The sequence below is a fragment of the Nelumbo nucifera genome, chromosome 2 (assembly GCF_055504915.1).
Source record: "Nelumbo nucifera cultivar China Antique chromosome 2, China Antique-T2T, whole genome shotgun sequence".
In the NCBI taxonomy this organism is placed as follows: Eukaryota; Viridiplantae; Streptophyta; class Magnoliopsida; order Proteales; family Nelumbonaceae; genus Nelumbo; species Nelumbo nucifera.
The window spans coordinates 6,551,566-6,571,615 of record NC_142650.1 but is presented as its reverse complement, the minus strand read 5'-3'; the positions used below and the strand labels follow the sequence as shown (position 1 = coordinate 6,571,615).

The window sequence follows — 20,050 nt, the reverse complement described above, 5'->3', positions numbered from 1 at the left end:
GAATATGCTGATGAGTCATCAATCAAATGGCAGATCTGCATAATTACAGTTTCTGTACCCTCGGCCTCAACAATGTTCCGCCCGATATGGGATCTGCTCTTCACAAATGGGCGCCTCACAGATACATTCATCGTGCATTAGAAACATTTCCCGTGAATTATCATTAATAAGTACAGAAAATGTTTCCAATACATGATATAATGTGTGTGAGACGCCAAGTGTGAGGAGCAGATCCGGTCTCGCTCCGCCTCCGCTCCATCTGTAGACATTGGTCCAGCCCTTCTTTTCAATTGGGGTCTGCTCCTTATAGATCTAGACTTTTTTTTTTCCCTTAATGGATTCTGCCAGGAACCCAACGAGCTGGCAAACAAGTGCAGGGTAGGGGCCGTAGGTCAGACCATCTATATGCTGACACAAGGACGACAAAGCACGAGGTCGTGGGCTTGGCCCTTCTTCTGCTGTTTCTTAGACTTTACAAAAGAGAATTTGTGACCGCCCATGTGGAGCAACCACGGCAAAGTGGCAAACAAGTGGAGAGAATAACATCGGAACACTAAGCATTACAAGTAAATTTCATAAAACTAGTTCATAATCGGAAACGGAAAGGAATAAGTTGTACGTAACTTGATTGTTCAACTTTTAGCTTTTACACTTGTTAAAAAATTGGAATTCTTTCTAATCTAGACCATTCAGGCATTCACACCAACAATTTCATGGGGTGATAATGGAGCTCGAATCTAATACCCACAACAATATGCTACCCACAAGGCACTTTAGCCGCACATAGGGAACATTCATGGCGAGATGTTCCCATGTACGCCTCTAATAACTTGTGGGCAGTGTTTTTAAACGTAATTGATCCGGACGGTCGGACTCTTCAGAAATTGTTTAGGTAATTGGTTTTGTTTCATCTTTAGTTCGTATTTTGGCCAAAAATAATTAACTTGATCAGTGATTCATTGACCAGACAGTCAAACTATTAATCTGTTCAACCTGGATAGTGCTTTTTAGCAATTTTATTTTAATTATTTTTTTGTTTTTTAAATTAAAACAAATCATCCATTTGAACTAAACGATCGAATCACTGACCGAAAAACCAATAGCCAAAGCGATTCTGATTCCAGATCGATTTTTTAAACAATGCTTTTAGGTATTGTGAATAGCGTTTTTGTATACCGGTTCAGTGATACAAGTATATTGAACATTTGAACTGTTGACAACTTATAATGCTATTCTATTGCTAGGTGCACTTGCGCTGCCAACAATTGTATCCGATCGAATCCTAGGTTATTCATCGTGCTAGTAATGGTTGGGGTATGTATGTTCTAGTTTGAGCGGTTTTTCTTTTTCCTTGGAAACGTAGACTGGAACTTGGCCTTATCAGCCGTTCAAATCAGGATACATCCTACACCGTAAGGCTTGTTTGGTTTGATAGAAAATAAAAGAAAAATGAAAAATTGATTCTCTTACTATTGTTTTGTTTCTGAGGCTCGTTTGTTTGTAATACAAACACTGAATCGTTGTATTTATGTATTGCAGTTCGCGTTTGTTTGATATGTAAAAAGTAATGATTATGAGATGAAAGATGTATTTTTTAAGAGCTTTGTACTCTTAAAAAGAGCATTACTATGCCTATTTTATTGGATACAATTTTGTATTCTTTTGATAATCAACTTTTTAATTAAAGTTAAGGTATTGAAGCATAAATTAATTGGAGCATTTAATGATCGAACCCACACTTATCATCCATTTTAAACAAACAAGATGAATGCAAAAATGATTTAAAATTTGAACCATATTTACATTCATGAACCAAAAAGAGGATAAATATGCCATATATATATTTCATATTTGTATTTGTATTACAACCAAACGCAACCTTATTTTCTAATCTATCCAACCTAACACAGTCTAACATTCAACCCGTTAAACCATAAACCATGTTTCTGTGACCTGCAGGTTCTCCTAATCCTGACGGATTCATAGCCAATGGAATGCTGACATGGCCTATTCAGACGGGACTGTCCATCTCTGAAGTCCGGACTCTGGAGCATCCACTTCTCTGCTTTATTTGTCTGCTTCAGCGCTACTTTCGTAATGCATTCTCTAGTATGAATCGAATAAAAAATACTGAAAACAATTATTCTAATAACTTGCCACGTGGCCAGATAACCATTGCGTTACCCACTGGCAGTGCCATCTCAGCAGTCGACCAAATCAGCCAATCGACATGCGTTTTTTGAAGTTTGAACCTTGTTGTCACGTTTGGTTGGAGGGATTGCATGTTAACTGCGAGAGACATTTGAGCAGTAACCAATGCATGCATGTATACCTGATTCCAACATTCCTCAAATAATTTAAAAATAACAGAACGTGTTCTTGTTATTGTAGCGTAGAATATGTATTGAGATAATTTGGTGCCAACGACTGACTACACTCACGCTCAAATCTAACTATGATTTGGTCAGCTATCTAGAATGAAAAATATACCCCGGAATTAGTGCCCGTGCTTCACTGAAATTTTATTACTTGGGAGGAGAGAAGCATCATCTTTAAATTATTATTGTATTTCTGCGTATATCACTGAATCTACATCAAAGTAAGAGGCAATCATGAAGAGAATATGTTGGAAACACCCATGCAGTAGCTCAAATCCAAGGTCCTGCAGAATTCTTACTCAGCTTCAGAGAGCTCAGATATCAGAGGCCATGAAATATCACTGCTCTGATCACTCTTTTTAATTTCTTCTTCTAATAGAAAGAAACAGTGCCTCGGCATCTGCAGATTCCTTACTTTGGTTGGAAAAGAAATATGAAATTTCATTAGTTTATCACAGTCAATCAAAGAAAAGGAAACAGAAAAATAACCCCGGAAAGGGGGAGAAAAAAAGAGAGAGAGAGAAAGAACCCAGAAACCCTTTAATAAATCCCTGAAGAAATGAAATTAAGATTTTAATACCCAATTAGTTTTCTATCTTCCTATCTCCTCCTTCTGAATATGGAAACTTCATCCACCATCATCAAGATCTACATCAGAGGACTGTTAACAAGCCCATGCCAAGAAGACCCAAGTCCATTCCAGCACTCTCTTCCTGAGTCCACACCGCCCATGCTTCCATCTCCACCAAGCTGCCATGGAAAACCCCACAAGGCCCTATTCTCACCGTCTCTACCTTTACAGAACTCCTGTTTTGTTGTTGTTGTTATTGTTGCTGCTGTCGTCGTCGTTGCTCCAAGCATTTCCTCGTAAGGCAACATCACATCTCCACAACCATCACCACCACCGCTTGCTATCTCTCCCATGTTACCGCTACCAAGCCCATAATAGAGGCTATTGATACCGCTTGGGGCTTCAAGAAAACCACTCCTGAGTGTATCAAGAAAACCGGGAGATATTGTCGTTGTGGAGGTGGTGGTGGTGGTGGTGAGGTTTTCAAGAATATCACAATTGGTAGTACTGAGGTTTCCCAGAATAGAAGCGTCGTGGTTGTCAAGGCTTAACTGCCTAGTGGGTTGTTCCCGGAGTCTAGCAAAGGCAAGGGTGAGGTCATTGGAGTCGTATGGTAAGAGTGGGTGGGTCGGGAGTGGGTTGGAGTTGGTGGTGGTGAGAGTCTGGTCTTGTGTCTTCTTTGAAGATGAAGATCTCTTATTCTTCCTGCAACCTCCGCCTACTGGAACATTTCTCAGTGATCCTCCCTTGGTCCAATACCTCCTGCATGCTTTGCAGAAATACCGTGGTTGTGAGAGGCTGTAGTTGTTATAGTAACAGAACTTGGTATTGGTGGAATCGCATCTTGGACATTTGAGAGCCTGTTCAGGCTGAGGCCTCACTCTCTTCTCTTGCTGTGGTTTCGGGCAAATCAACATGTCTTCTAGCGAGTGCGTAGCCATGGCCTGGATGGATCTCAGAAACACAAAAAGAAACTAAACAATGTTAGAAGGATCTTGTTTTTTTTTTTTTTTTTTGAAGGTGTAATTAAATTTCAATGGAAAAATTATCAGTTTCTAGAGGGTTTATGAGACATCAGTTCAAGGATTCTAAAGCTTAAAGTTTAAGGATCAAAATCGAGAGAGAGAGAGAGAGAGAGAGATCTGTGAAACTGTGACTGAAAATTAGTTCCCGAATTGCTTAAGTTTCAAACTGGCAGACTTTCCATTATCTTCTGGGATTGCGGCTAGAAGAAGAAGAAGAAGGAAAAGATTTTAAAGGAGTCTTATAAAATAAATTAATTGATCTTATAAAAAAATATGTCTTTGGAATTATAACTAGATGATCAGGGAAGAACATGTTTGGAATCCCCCAGGCCTCATCTTCTTCTCATTATTATTTAAACGTTGATGTTCAGATCAAGTGTGTTAGAATTCTTTATTTCTTTTCATTTTCCCCCCTTTTGTTTGCTTTGTGACTCAGAGCCACAAACAAGCCTGTCAAAGCTTGAGAAAACCCACATCATAGGAACCTGACGAAAAGGAAATATACACAATCAGACTGATATTCATGTGTTTTATTTGCTCCATCTTTTTCTATTTTTATTCTGCCCCTATGGAGAGAAAAGAAATTAAAAGTGTACTCAAAATCATTTCTGTTCTGTTCAGACTAATTACTCTAAATTCACTAAAAAACATACGACGATCTTATTACCCTTCTTCAACGAAGAAGAAAAGAGAAAAAGAAGATAGTTGAACAAGTAGAGGAAAAAGAACCAAAAAAAGAGAGAAAGAAGTAGAAAATCAGTTTGTGCTAATTGGAGGTCTCTTCTTACCTGGTGTTGGGCGTTTGAATGATCCATCCATGCAAAGTGCAAACCTGATTTCAGTAAGGCACAGTCATGCAAAGTGGAGGAAAGAAGAAGATGATGAACACCTAAATAAATAAAGCAAAGGAAGAGAGAGAGAGAGAGAGTAATGATTACACCCCGTACGAGATGATCGATGTGTTTGGCTTGCACGCAGAGAAAGCATGGAAAATTCGAGTCGATCTGCAACGGATTCATGAGCGAGAGTGGGTCCCCGTCGCGTGGATGCAACCATACGTGGACCCCTCGGTTCCCCCCACCACCATAGAATCATAGACCACACCTTCCGGTTAATCGTCCAAATACTAGAAAAACTCGGCAACTCGCCGGGTCGGCCTCGTACTAAGGCCACGAGAGTATGAGAACGATTCCTGTCCCACATCTCATGTGGTTTTTGGCCCCGCCAGAAGAACGATTATCATCGGTCACAATTTAACAATGCCGTCGGCGGTCGACCCCACTACCAGCTTGCATGCATGCTTTCCCTTCCCGCCTATTCTCTTCAGAATTTTAGACTAGACCATGTCTACGGTCCATACTCCTTCGTCCCTACAAGTGTCGGACATGCAACCAACAACTTATTGTGGATTCTTTGAAAAACGGTTTGTGGGACCCAAACAAGTCCATTACGATTCTACCTGTCTAAATCTTAACTAATTTTCGTTGATACATCTTTCTTCCTTCCTATCGAGGAATTCCCCACCTGGCTATCTTACACGGATTAAGAGCTACTTGAATATTGAGACCACTGATTTCATTATGTACGTATATGCCTAATAATCTGTCCACGTACATGGCATATTTGTACACGTGGACACCTGAAGTGACGGGTGAGGGACCCAGGAGTTACTCATTTACCCAAACGTTAGAGTCAATATGTGTCGTTGGCTCCTGTTCATTTGAACGAGAAAAAGAGAGATGCAAGAGAAATCCAGAAACCCCCTTCTTGCACCTCTTGCGGTGGGCCACACTCTCTTTTTTTTTTTTTCTAAAAATAGGGTCCACGTTGCCATCATTCTTTACCAGTCACATTAGTTGACTGATCAAACTTACCAGTCAAAGAATTGACGAAGAAAAAGAAGCAAAAGTAGAAGGAAAACTGGTGCCTTAGACATACATTATATATCATAGATATGCTTGTAAAGGGAATCTGGCTCTTCGGGAAAGAATCTACACAGAGAGAAAACTCGGAATGTAGCATGCATGGAATAGAGTTGGAAACCAAGATCCGACCCGCCAGCCTACCCATCTGGCCCTGCAGTTGTCCCGTCTACACTAGAAACAACTCAGCGCATTGGAATGAATTCCTTCTTACCATCTCTGAATGGAAGAACCTGGAGATAAAGATTTGCCCATCAGCTTTACGTATTAGGACTGGTGGCAGCGAATACGTAAATCATATCTGTATTGATATTTTTGGTTTGTTTTGTGTTTGAAACTTTGAATATGTGGAGCGGGAGACGAGGAAGAAATGGCGAGTGGGCGGAGGGCCTACGAGTGAGTGATTAGTCGGTCGGTGAGTGGGGGCCTTGTCAGATGTCGATGTTGCTCTGAACACGTGGCACCCTGATGTTGCCCAGAGTCGAATATTTCGTTTTTCGAGAACAAAAAAGGTAAGGACGGCCGCAGACCTCTCTCTTGTGGCGTTGTCTTGTGGTGGGGATAAGTGTGGGTCCCGCGGTTCTCTCCCCTGTGAAGTAAAGGATAATCTCATTTTCGTCGGTGTTAGGTGGATTCGCCAAGGCCGGGAATGCACTGTAATTTTGCTACGTTGTCACAGGTGATTCTTCGTCGCGCCATCAAGCATCTACAGTGAGTCATCTGCGTGCTTTCGTGGTATCAACGTGTGTGTCATGGATGTGCTTTGCTTGTATTTTGTAAGGGGGATCGTTAATGGCGTTATTGTAATTACTTAATATGTTTTTCCATCATTTTGATGTTTCCTATTGTCATTCCCCCAAAAGCTTAACGTACTCTTTGAGGGGAGGTAGGTAGTCGAGTGAGCTCATAAGCGTGTAAAGGTTAAGCACGAGATCCCCTCGACACTATACTGTATGCTTGTGCTTATCATTGATTAATACAATACAAATAGCCTTTTGCTAATTCATGTACCATCTTATTGCCTTTGTGTGTGTATTTGCTTTGTTTCGTAAGTTTATTCGCCCATTTTAAATACCGGACGGGGCCCCAACGATTACCCCCGTAACAACATAGCAAGTGCGACACTTTCACGAGCGACACGATACCTCCAAACACGTCACCATTTGAAAAACGGACGAGACTAGCTTGTCCATTCGAACCCAACGAAACCAACAGAAGAGTGCGCGATTTCTTTGTTTTTGTTTTTGTTTTTTTTGTATTCGAGAGACATGCACTATTAATAACTTCCCCTTGGCCCTTCCCAAAGTGCGGTTGCGAGATTCGATTTCGCGTCAATAATGAAATAAACTCCGAAGGTACTGTTTTTTGACGTACGAGGTTTTCCCTCAGAGGTTTTCGTTTTTGCTCCCTTGTTTTAATCTAGGGGTTTTATAATAATCTAAAGGGCGTCGGCCGTCGGTCGGACGTTTTATTTTTCAACCTCTTGGGCTTCTCTGGATAGGAAGAGCCTGTTTCAACCGTAAAAAATATGCTCGAGCCAATTTGTGGCGGCGAAACAGACACACCGACGGGCGGCGAAGAGAAAATCAAAATTACATGCGATGTGATATATGCTATCACGCAGGAAAATATAAGCATCAGTCCCTCTCGGGTCTCACGCTCTCAGCTATCACGCTCAACAAGAAGAAGACAAGGAAAACGTAGATGCCTCGAGCCTAGCTGAGTTGATGAGACTTTCGTTTTCGTTTGCGGAACCTATTTTTGGATGATTGTCCTCGTTCGACTGACATGCACAAACAATCAATTAATTGTTTTTTAAAACGGGATCGATCGTGTTTACATTTTGCATGTAAAAGTGAACATATTTATGCATTAGTTTAATAGAAAAATGAGATAAAGAGACAAAATCTTGAGACAATTTCTCAAGAAATTTCCATCAGCTCTTTGTTCCTCTGAACCTTAGGGTATTAGGGCTTAAGAGTTACAGACAAATACGGACAAGCCCAATACAGATTTTTTATTTTCACCGCAAAACTATAAACATTCAAAACGTTAAAAATCCACATTTTATGCATTGGTCCGTAAATTGATATTAATTTCGATTTGGCACCTACCCAAAATGTATTTTAAACTTACAAATTCTAATGTTGGGCTGAACCCGTCATTCTCCCTGAGAGTTAAGGGATTTTTACCATTGTCCATCGAAACTCATTATCTACTCAACCAGAAGGTTCCTTGGTTCTACGAACTAGTGAGTAGTGACTAGTGTAATGATACTGGGTCAAGCCCTGATTCACGGCCCATTAGTTATTGATAACGATTAGACCCGGCTCGGGCCAGGCCGGGATTTTATTCTTCATTAATGGAAAAATGTTAGGCCCGAGCCCGAGCCCGACTTTGATAAAAAGCCCGAGCCCAAAGCCCGACCTAATAAAAGAAATTAGAATTTGCATTGAAATTCTCAGAGAGGAAATTTACTGCCATTAATTTCTAGTTGAGTGGGTCAGAAGTGAGAATAGCCATTTCAAAAAATAGAAAAGGTACACTTCTAGTTTTTAATCTTGACCTTTTTGTAGTGGAATTTGGCGATACAAACTAACTTTGGTTGTTTTGCCATTTGATTCTCTTTGCGGTTTAGGTCTTTGAGCAGGTCCGTATTTTGACATGTAGGAGTGGATTTGACAACCCTAGAACGAAACCTTGCTATGCAGCAACTTTCAATTCAAGAGTAATCTGTAGTATGCTAGCATTCAAATTCTGTACTTTTTGTATTGCAATTGACAGACACTGAACAATAGCAGCACTAGACAAGAACATGAATTGGGGTATTGGGATTTGACTGATTTTAACAATGTGAAAGTCAGCCTTTGGATTTGTTGTAAGTTATGTGCTAAAGTCTGAAATCGTGGTAGTTTAGAAAAGCTACCAAGAAAGAAAAAACTGCATTCAAGACAAACAATAGCATTCAAGCAAGATGATCAAGGCGATTCTGTAACACCAATAGAACAAGCTTAGTTTGTTTACTCTTTTCTATAGTTTCCTCAATTTTCTACACATAGAAGCAAAACAATAGACATGAAAATTAACTACATCAAATAGAAAGGCCCAAATAATAGAATAAAATGGTAAAGAGAACTCACCGCCGCCGCCGGTGATTGTATTCGCAGGAGAGTTCACGGTGAGTCGATGACTGTGGTTTGTGAGCTGTGAGCCTGACCTGTGATTTTGACAATGATCAATTCGCGTCTGAGAATGAGAGAGAGAGAGAGAGCTCACCGCCGCCGCCGGAGTTGTTGCGTCGGTGAACATTCATCGTCTCACCGGTTGTGGCTGCCTGAGAGTGTGAGGATGAGAACTGTGGAGTGTGGAGGATGTGGAGATTGGAGAAGAAGGGTTCGGCTGGAAAAAGAAGGGAAAGAGGCAAAGAGGTGAAAAAAAGAGGGGTACTCGACTAGGGTTTTTACTTAGGTTTAATTATAAGTTGGGCCGGGCTATTTTGGAAAATCCCGAGCTCGGCTTGAATTTATTGCGGACTAGGCTTTTTGGCCCAAGATTAAGCCCGTGGGCCCATATACCTGTTCAAGCCCGTCCGGGGGCCGGGCTGAGCCGGGCCGGCCCGTCAGGCCACCCGGCCCATGAACAGGTCTAATAACGATAAAACATTGGCTAACCGCATTTCAATAGCCTTCACTTCGGGCTTTTCCATCTCTTCCTTGGGTACAGTTATAGTGAGAACTATATTCACCATCGCCGCCTTCACCTGTCCACCTTTGCATTCTCCGGTAACCAGAACCCATGGAGGAACTTGCCGCTGCTGCACTGGACTCAGTGCCACTTATCGTTCTTCTCCTCGTGTTCTCTGCTGCATTCTCCACTTATTTGGAGGACTCTATCTTCGTGAAGTTCAAATTTCACTTCTTGAGATCAGGAAGGTCAACTTTGAAGATATGGTCTTCTAGGGTCTCCATCCAATCGATGCAGGCATTGGCGAATGCTGGCGTGTCGATTGAGAATTGAGGTGTGGTGAGAGGCAGAGAACAGTGCTGAAAGAGAAATCACGGACTGGATCCCAAAAGTCTACAGAGAAGGGATCAAAAATGTTGTTTAATCAGCTACCGAAAATGCTTGGACTTGGGATGATCGACAATTCTGCTTCAAGTTTTTTGTTTGTAACAGAGATTAGAAAAAAAAAGAGTAAATATAATTAAGGTTGTGTTTGATACCATTGCTATTTCTACAGGTAAATATGGTAAATATAATTTTTTAAGAAATTGGCTTGTCATATAACACGAGATGATTAATATCATTAAAAATATATGTGCATTGGATTAGGTGTTGGCATTATAATATAAACACCAAGTTTGACTTTTCTCAAAGAAACATCATCAAATGTTGTATTGGTAATGATAACTTAAAACATTTGCGGTAAAAAAAAAATATTCTCACAAAATTTATATTTACTAACCTAAAATGGAGTCCGGCTTCAATCAGGGCAAGCCTGTGCTCACATTGTTCCAACAGCTTCTTGTAACCTTGCATTGGGAATACCTCCCCATAAAATAAAGCACATAAATATGGAGATATTCTCAATGCAATGCTGTAAAGGTTGTTCGAACGGGCTTTTCCCTGATCGAATCTGGACTCCCTCAGATGTTATAAGTACAAATGACAATATATGGTACCAAACACACAAGATAATCGATTCCACTAGAAAAAATATAGGCATTGGATTAGGTCCTAACATTATAATATAAACACTAAATTTGAGGTTTGCTAGTTGCGAGCAGACAACCCAATGACAATGGTACCAAACCCAATGAGAATTGAAACGCTTGCTAGCTACGAGCAGACAACCTTTAAATATGAGGGTGCTGGAATATTTGACAAATGACGATGCATAGTGGAATGCATTTGGGCTTTATAGTATAGAGAATAAGATGATAAAGGAAAACTTAGGGATGACAATTTTTACCCTACCTGGTGGGTACCTAGGGGTGCAAATGGATTGAGTCATGATCCGATCCGATCCGATCTGAGGTTTAATCATATTTGATCAAATTTGAATCACCCCCGTTCGGATTTTCGAATCAAATCGAATAATGGGATTCGATCAGAAATCAAATTGGATTCAAATCACCCTTATCCAATCCGACATATGTTATATATTTAATTATATAAATATATAATGCATATACATATGTTATTTATTTATAAATATATTATTTATATTGTATTTTTATAAATTTGTTATATTATTCATTTTTTTTATAAAATACATGTATATATATGTAAAAATAATTAAAAATTACTTGTATTTTTATTTTTTCTTTATTTAAAATGGTATATTTTAATTTTCTTTTAATACTTTATTAATTTTTAAGGAAAACAAGTCGAATCATATCAGATCCGAAGATCTGACTTACCGATAGGATTCAAATTCAGATTGAGGCTTATCATATTCGACCGAATCTTTGGATTGGATCATATCCGCCAGGAACAATGTCGGATCGAATTTGGATATACCCTGATTCGAATACGATCCGATACGTTTTCATCTCTATGGGTTCCCGCTCCTACCCTCCCCGATGGGTTTTTTTTTTTTTTTGCTTGAAGAATGGGTTTTGGGATTCTATTACCCGTATGGGTAAGGGTAGGGTATTAGGCTAAACCCGACTTGACCCACATATTATTGGAAAGCATATAAGCTTTATGCATTAGGTCTTGAATTTAATAATATTTTAAATTTTACATGAAGGATAATTGATAGTTTATGTGTTTTTTACATGCCTTGATCAAATAATTGAAAATTTTGTTGTTTATTTATGTTTTTTTTTCTTATATATTATTTATATATGACAAGAAATAAAAGGAAATTATATGCAGGTTCTAAACCCAACCTATCCGTACCCTTGAATGCAGGGAGGGTAGGGAGGGTAGGGTCGGATTTGGATTCTCAAAATCCGTTGAGAGATTTAGGGAGGCAAATAGGGTCTAAAATTTACAAAACCCGCTCATTGCCATCCTTAAGAAAACTCTTATAATTTTGGGAAACTTCTAAATTTTTTGAGATTTTTATACTTTAAAAAACATTCTAGCTCTTTTTTTTTTTCTTTTTTCCTCAAAAGGAGCGAACGTTCTAGCTCCTTCACGAATGCACGCGAAGAAAAATACGAGGCCCACTAATACTCCATTTTCAATATTAGGCCCATTTGTTTTCTGCTATATATATATATATATATATATTTAAGGCTTTAAATCCCTGACGCTCTCTGTTTATATCATTTATACTACATCTGGTTTTCATCTATTAGATCATCCGATTCAACCATTCACCAAACTGAAACTAAAAATAAATAATAATAATAATAATAATAACAAACAATAAATATAAATAACAACAAATATTATAGGCTTTTTAATAGAAGGTAAATATTATAACATTATATATTATAACAATATCTAATAAAATGTAAAAAAAAAATAGAACCTATAAATACCTATTTTGGTGCAAATTTAACAAAGTCAAGACTTCTAATAACCTAATTTGAAACGCTTCTTTCGAATGGTGATGCGTGGCTTCTATTGACATCTCAATACTGAGTCAACAAACTAACTCGATAGGTTAGCTCGGAGCACCTTGTTTAGCCCAAACTCCACCTCAGCAAGGGCAAGTTGGCGGAGCCTGTAAGATTACTGGCAACCTGGCCAAAGAGACGACTAAGCTGAGACGAACTAAAGCGACCTGCAAGGGAAAGCTCACTAATTATTCCCATCACTTCGCTACCGAAGGTGCTGGTATCGCGACCTTTAGAACAACTCCCCATACTGCGTGCCAAATTTGAATCGAACGAACTATAACTATCGCGCAAAACTCACAACCGACACATTTATACGCCTAATATTGCGGAAACAGCTCTGCTAGAAGCTTAGGGCCGTTGCCAGGAAGCCTTGAGCCCTTGATGACTATAAAAGGAGTCCAGATCCACTTGGGGAGGTACGCGCACACTAAGCCTTCTAGAGCTCTCTCACTCTCTCAAAGCACTTCTCAAACACATGCTGACTTAAGCATCAGAGTGCCCTCCCCATGAAAAAGATGCCTGGGCACTATCATTTCATTTTCCTTGCAATAGATATCAGCTCAGACACTCAGTCATCAGCTCGACCCCTACAACTCAGCCAACTAGGTTGACATCTAGTCAAAGTCAAAATCACAGTATGCAATGGAGCATCCAGATTGCACGACATCAAATTCCAAAAACAAAGATATCGAGTCTGATTTGAGACATGGTCAATCCTTTAAATAAAAAATTAAAAAAACATGTAATTCGATTGTGTGGTGTTTTTTTTTTTGTTTCATAAACTGAAATCATAAACCCTTTTTCAAATTTATGGTTTGGGTAAATTACAAAGACCTCTTGTACTATGGAGGGATATCGGATTTGCTCCTCACACAGGACGCCTCACACCGACGTGACACCCACATCCTTCCATGCATTTAGAGCATATCCCCATACTTATAAGTTATTATTCACGGAAGATGTTCCCAATGCACGGTGGATGTGCCTGTGAGGCACCCATCTGTAAGGAACGATCCTCACAAATGGGCACCTCACAAGCACATCCACCATGCGTTTGGAACATCTCCCATGAATATTCACTAATAAGTATGGGAGATGTTCCCAATGCATGGCAGGATGTGCGTGTGAGGTGCCAATGAGGCACAAGGTGTGAGGAGCAGATCCGGTCTGGGAATCTTGTTCCCTATACTTTTTCTATGATAAAAATTCCCTTATTTTTTGCGTTAAACAAAGACCTGTAGGAGTTCAATCAGCCCCCCACAATGTCCCAGATCACATCCCCGCCGTGTATTGGGAACATATCATCATCGGGAGATGTTCCCAATACATGGCGAAAATGTACTGTGGAACGTTGTGGGGGGGGGGGCTGATTTTGATCTATGTTAAATTACCAAAACGCCCTCTAAATTTTCTTTATTTTATTTTTATTGCCCTTTTCTCTTGGTTTGGAATAACTTCGAGATTCAGTATTCTTTTTGCGTTCTTTCTTTCTTTTCCGGCAATCAATCATCATCGATGTAAAACGTCATAACTAGGTCCTTCAAATAACCAAACACAAGACGCTCACCGGGCAAGACGATCTCACGATTGACGACATTGGTCGTCGATGAACTGCGTGCGGTTGGCAGATGGAACAACAATTAATCAATTAAGAGAATTAAACTCAATATGCGGACAGTCGAGGAGAGGTAGAGCTAAATTCCATTGATTATGGGCGTTAGTTACCTTCTGTGACCTCCAATGGATGAAGGTGATTACTTCTACCAGGCCCCTGATATTCATGATCTGACCAAGGGGCAGAGAATGTCCAATGCCGACTCTACAATAGAGTGAAGTTAACAGAGTTCCTGCAAGCTTCTTCCTTGCGTATCCCATGAAGACAAATTCAAGCGCTACGAAAGTTGTCATATCTGTGGTCTTGGACACATCTACGGACAACCCACATCGAACAAAAGAACAGCGGAAAGAGATGAATCCCATAAGCGCAAAAGGAACGACCAGACTGATAACACCAATTTTTTATGCCTTTTTCGCAAGGACTCAACATCAAAATTTTGTCCATTTTCATGCCAATTAAGAAGATGAGGTCCTTTCCACGATGGACGCACCCAGTGGAGAACCCTCTGGTATAACATCGATTATGCTTGCACCGACCATGTTGATAAGCAATGAAAGGACGTGGGACATGAATTATAAATGTCATCAATACAGTGGTGGGACGTAATTGCTCCAAACGTTTGATTGAGTCAGGAGATTTATCATTGCACTGGACATTTCCAGCTTGGCCAACTCAGAAGTCAGGAGATTTATCTCTTCCAGAGCGTGGGCAAGAACAGGGAAGGCGGTGATGTGTTCACTCTACCCCTTAGCCACAAGCGAGGACGTGCGAGCGCTACCCCTCTAAAGTAAGCTCCGTCCGCCATATCCACTTGTTGTTCCATTTTCTCGTCTCCTTGATTAGGAAAGAGAAACAGAAGCTTTCGGTCCTTAGTTTCAACCTGTTATTTTTGTGAGGGATTTCATCGGAATGCAGAGGCTTTTCTACGAATTGATTGAGTAACCCGACGATTGATGTCAAAATTGCAAGTAATCTATCCATTTTGTTGAAATTTTGTATTCAATGCCATGAATTCAAGAAGGTGGCCCGGATGCTTGGACGATTGAGTAACCGGTATGACTTTCTCACCACTCATGCTAATGCTTGGACAGACCCAAGAAGGTGGCCCGGATTACTCGCCAGAAAAATTAAAAAAGAAAAAGAAAAACAATTTTATTTGAAGAAGAAGAAGAATATTTCAAGAGAATCAAAATATAAAGGGAAAATTATACCCTTAGTCAGCTCAACACTCAGGTTGGTTCAGAAATTAACAAAATTCTGAGAGAGTCCTAATTTCAGATTATAAAAACCCCTGCTATGTGATTGGAGTCTTATATGGTTGTTGCCAACATGGGACTCTTAATCCATGTCCAATATGGATTATTTGAAAGTACAATAAAAAAGGTTTTCACTTTCTCTCCCACTCACTTTGTATTTCGATCTCCCTCCCACTCTCTCACTCTCACGTACAGTTGTTTCTCCCTCCTCAATGACTCTGTGATTTGAGAAAAGTTTTTTACATTCTCTCAGTCAATCTCTCTCGTTATCTCCCTCTTTGTCAATCTACCATTTTCCCTCAATCTCTCTCATTTAATCTCTCATTCTCCCTCATTTCCTCTCTCTCTCTCTCTTTGTTTCTTTCCTCCTCCCTCTTTCATTCTTTTTTTTTTCTTAAACACTTATACGATATTAACTAGACCGAAGATAAGACCAACTTGGTATGGCTCTTACTCCCTCAACCAAATTTGATAAAAAACCACAAGAAACTCTTGGCTATGAAATCTGATGAGGGTGGATTTGGCCCTCCAGTGAAATTGTGACACCTGGCATCACATGCAAACCAAGTGCAGCCTCTTGACAACTGGGCAGCTCGGGAAGCTCGGGCAGCTCGGTAGAGCTTGCCACAACTTGCCACTTACAAACAACTCGGCATGGCTCGCCACAGGCAGTTCGGCAGAGCTTGCCACAAGCAACTCGGCATAGCTCGGGGAGCTCGGTATAGCTAGGGTCAGCTCGCCTCAGGCAGCTGGCCACTCCGCAGGCAGCCTGGCGTCTTACAAAGAGCTCGCTACTTAGGGGCAGCTCGGCACTTACAGGTAGCTCGGCATGGGTAGCTCGACACTTAGGGGCAGCTCAACATATCGCAGGAACATCTCCTGCCTGACAACCGTACCTAACAGATCCGGAGACCTGCGCCCACGTCTCTCGCTAGGCAGCGCCGTGCCTGCCAGTCCTGAGAGTTGTCCCTTGACTGGCAGAGCCGTACTCTACAGCACCCGCCACCTCAGCTCTGGTAGTAACGGCTGCGACAGGGAAACAGAGGTGGTTACGCCTGACTTGACAGAGGCTGTTACGCCTGATTTGATAGGACACCACTATATAAAGACTCTGACCCCCAAAGACAAGGGAGAGAGAATGAAAAAATGGAGGTAATCCCTGCTCTCTAGCTCTCTCATTCCTCTACTATCATCTTCAAGCCCTCTACAATCAGAGTGCTAACTTAGGCACCGGAGAGTCCCCACCGGGTAAATACCCCCGGGCCCCCTGGTTCAGTTCTCGTAGGTTCCTCAAGCTCCCGCCACCTACAAAGAGGAGGAAAGATGGAGTTCTCGCAGGTTCCTCAGCTCCCACCGCCTACAAAGAGGAGGAAAAGATGGAGTTCTCGCAGATCCCTCAGCTTCCGCTGCCTACAAAGGAGAGGAGATCACCTCATGCACAGGGCAGTTAGGTCGCGCTACACCAGGGAGCTTCACCATCCTCTGAGTTACAGGCCGCCTAGGAGCAGGTCAAATGACGAGTCCACCAAGGTAGCTCACCACCAGGGATATAAAATTAATTAATAGAATATATTGGTAAGAAAAAAACTTTAAATATATGATCTAATGAGGAAAAATGAATGTCATTCCAACAGGAATGGGAATGGGATTCCGATTCTGTCCAGCCAAACAGTTGAAATCAGAATAGTCCATTCCAATTCCGATTCTAGATCCCTATTCCCATGAACCAAATGGGGGTTCAGACTTCCATGTCCAAATCCACGGGCCATGGTTCTTCCCATGACATCCCATAGCTTTGTATTACCATGAAATCCTTGGTTGCTTTATTAGATATGGCATGTTTGCATTGCCTTTCTAGCATGAGATTCCCATTTGGTATGACAATTTTAGATATATTAGTAAACATGTATCTAAAGTTCTAAACTATTTACAATTCATGGGCGGTTTTTGAACAATTATAAGTGGGTAGTTTTTGGAGTGAGAGTAAAGGACATATATGTCATTTTTATGCCCATTGTATGTTGTTTAGATAAGGGGTAGAAAATGTCCAATGAAAATTCCAGAAAAAAAGGGACATTCACGTATAGATTAGCCATGGTGGTCATGGGGAATCTGTACCAAAACTGAATGTGGGAGCGTCTCTTTGAATGTGAACATGGGGATGTTCAGTTTCCATTATGGTGGTCATGGGCAGTTTCTGAACGGTTATAAGTGGGTAGTTCCGAATGGTTATAAGTGGATAGATTCTGAAGTGAGAGTAAAGGACATATATGTCCATTGTATGCTTAGACAAGAGGGGTAGAAAGTGTCAAATGAAAAGTCCAGAAAATGGGGCTATTCACTCTTTTATAAGTAGTATAGATGTGCATGAAGTAGCCTTTGACAATGAAGGGCAAACTTACTCATTTCCCTCCTCACTTCTTTATTAAGATTGACTTCAATTTTAGTAATAACAAATCATCCATTATGAAGTGGGACACTATCAATAAGAAGGCGTTCCATTTTTTACAAAATATGGAATCGAAGTGAAGGCAGATATGTACATTAAGTCTGACATCTATATTAACACCATAGATGAGCCCTATAGGAAAGATCTCCCCATGACAAATAAGTAGGCCTGACAATTGGGTCGGGTGGGTTGGGTCAAGATGCTTAGGTTGGATTGATAAATGCTAGATCCTAACCTTAAAAATTTGGGTTAGAGTTGACCCACATGTCAATTTTGGTCATTCCTCAAAATAACTAAATTTTTTAAAAAATAAAAATGTCAAAATAAAAAAAAAACTTAAAATTTCAAACATAAAATAAAAAATTTGAACATTCAACAATTTAAAGAGTAAAAACTAAATAGTAAAGATTAAAGAGTGAAAACTTCTAATAATATATAAATGGTCCCAATTAGACCTAACAACCAGGTGAGCGGGTTGACCCATGACCCAATCCAACCAAACCCAACTTTTCCATGTTGGGTCAGGCCATGTCAGTTGTTCTCAAATTCTAGTAGCTAAATATGAGACCCAACCTTGTTTTTTCGAGTTGGATTGTGTCGGGTTTGCATGTTGTGTCAACTTTTTGCCAAGTCTACAAATAAGGGACCTTTACAAGTGCAATGTCATGATGCGGGGGAGGAATTAACGAGGGTGCTACCTTTAGCCCAAAAGGAAGACCAAGCATTTGGGCTGAGGTTAGTACCATTCTTGGTGGTGCCCTTGTGGATATGTATTCCAGGTGTGGTGAGGTGGAAGTAGCTTTACAAATTTGTAATTGCATAAAAGACATGAAAGGCTGCATTTGGAATTGGTGTAAATCAACATTGATGTAAAAATTTACATCGGTTCGGTTTTGTTAGCGTTTGGAAGGAGTGTAAATGAAGATCGATGTAAAACTCCACTCTGATTTAGGTTTGTTGGCATTTGGATGGAATAGAGTTTTATATTGTGAATCGATATAAAACTTCCTCAAGCATAAAGTTTTACATCGATTATCGATGTAAATACTACATCGATTTTATTGATGTAAAACTTTACACTTTTTTATCACGATTTTCAAAATGTAACAGTCACCTATTATTCGGTTCAGTGTAAAATGTCACCGATGTACTTTTACATAGACGACGTTTTACACCGGATCCAAATGTAGCCTAAGGCTCAATTTGGAAGGAGTACAAATGCAAATATGTAGAGTGCAAAAGCTTTTATTTTGTATTATTTTATATATATTTGCATTGTACATATTTTGTATTAGGCTCAGTTTGGAACGAGTGCAAATGCAAATACGTACAATATAAATACATACAAAATATATGGTTTTGCACTCTAAATATTTGTATTTGTACTCCTTTCAAACTGAGCCAAGTTCTTGTATGTAAGGGTGCAACTTGGAGGAACTTGAATTTGGCTTTTTCTCATAATTTGAATGGGCCCACCAATATTTTCCAACATGATCCATGTCTGCACATTTCATCATCAAACTAGAACCCCACCATCATAAGTCTAAGACCCGCTAAGATGTGTGGGCATGTTCATGAGCTTGTTTAGTACCATTACCATTTTCTTAGGTTATATAAATGAAGTCTGGATTTCCTGCCCATGTCTACCCACATAATATTATAGTCACACATGGGGAATATCTCATTTTCCTACATAGTATTATGCACGGGGAGATATTCCCAATGCACCTAGGTAGTGTTATGTGGATAGATGTGAGTAGGAGATCTAGAGTCATAGAAATGCCTTGAAAAACAATAAAGAACTTTGTGTTATGTGCACTAATATTATATGACATGTGATACCAGCTGGGTGCCATTAGGCATTACATGGACAAAAAGGAGAAAACATTTTCACCAATATAAAAAGCTTCATTTTGATGTTTTATCTAAAAAAATGCCTTGCATTGTTGCACATAATCCATGGTGAGACTGTTGTTTCTCATAGTCCATACGAGAACATACTTATATTCCTAATACATGACCATTATATTCTGTGGGAAGAAAAGGCTTTGAAGAAATCTCATTGATACCAAACACCAAAGTTTCAATCCCTGATTTCACATCAGCCCCCACAAGAACGCCTCACTACCTCTCACAGCTCATCCAGCCATGTATTAAAAACATCTTCCGATGATGTGCAACTCCAATTCCCCACAACGTCGTGATCCGGGCTGTGGGACATTCGTGGGGCGCCCCCTTATGGGGGCTGATGTG

General features: G+C 40.2%; 1 protein-coding gene and 1 pseudogene across 2 annotated transcripts; both read right to left on the bottom strand.

The window, feature by feature from the left end:
• Nucleotides 1-2,548: 2,548 nt before the first annotated feature.
• LOC104594756 (dof zinc finger protein DOF3.2-like) lies at nt 2,549-5,202 on the bottom strand. 2 transcript variants are annotated; one of them, XM_088897107.1, is made up of 3 exons: nt 4,922-5,202; nt 4,763-4,806; nt 2,549-3,893 (listed from the first exon to the last, which is right to left on the bottom strand). In XM_088897107.1, the coding sequence occupies exons 1-3, from the start codon at nt 5,175-5,177 to the stop codon at nt 3,027-3,029; spliced, it is 1,167 nt and encodes a 388-aa protein (XP_088753233.1). In that variant the 5' UTR covers nt 5,178-5,202; the 3' UTR covers nt 2,549-3,026. The 2 variants fall into 2 exon arrangements, with proteins under 2 accessions (XP_088753233.1, XP_010253518.1); XM_010255216.3 differs by having other exon boundaries at nt 4,913-4,930.
• A 3,702-nt stretch (nt 5,203-8,904) lies between these two features.
• Nucleotides 8,905-12,669, bottom strand: LOC148801898 (17.8 kDa class I heat shock protein-like; annotated as a pseudogene).
• Between the last annotated feature and the right edge of the window lie 7,381 nt (nt 12,670-20,050).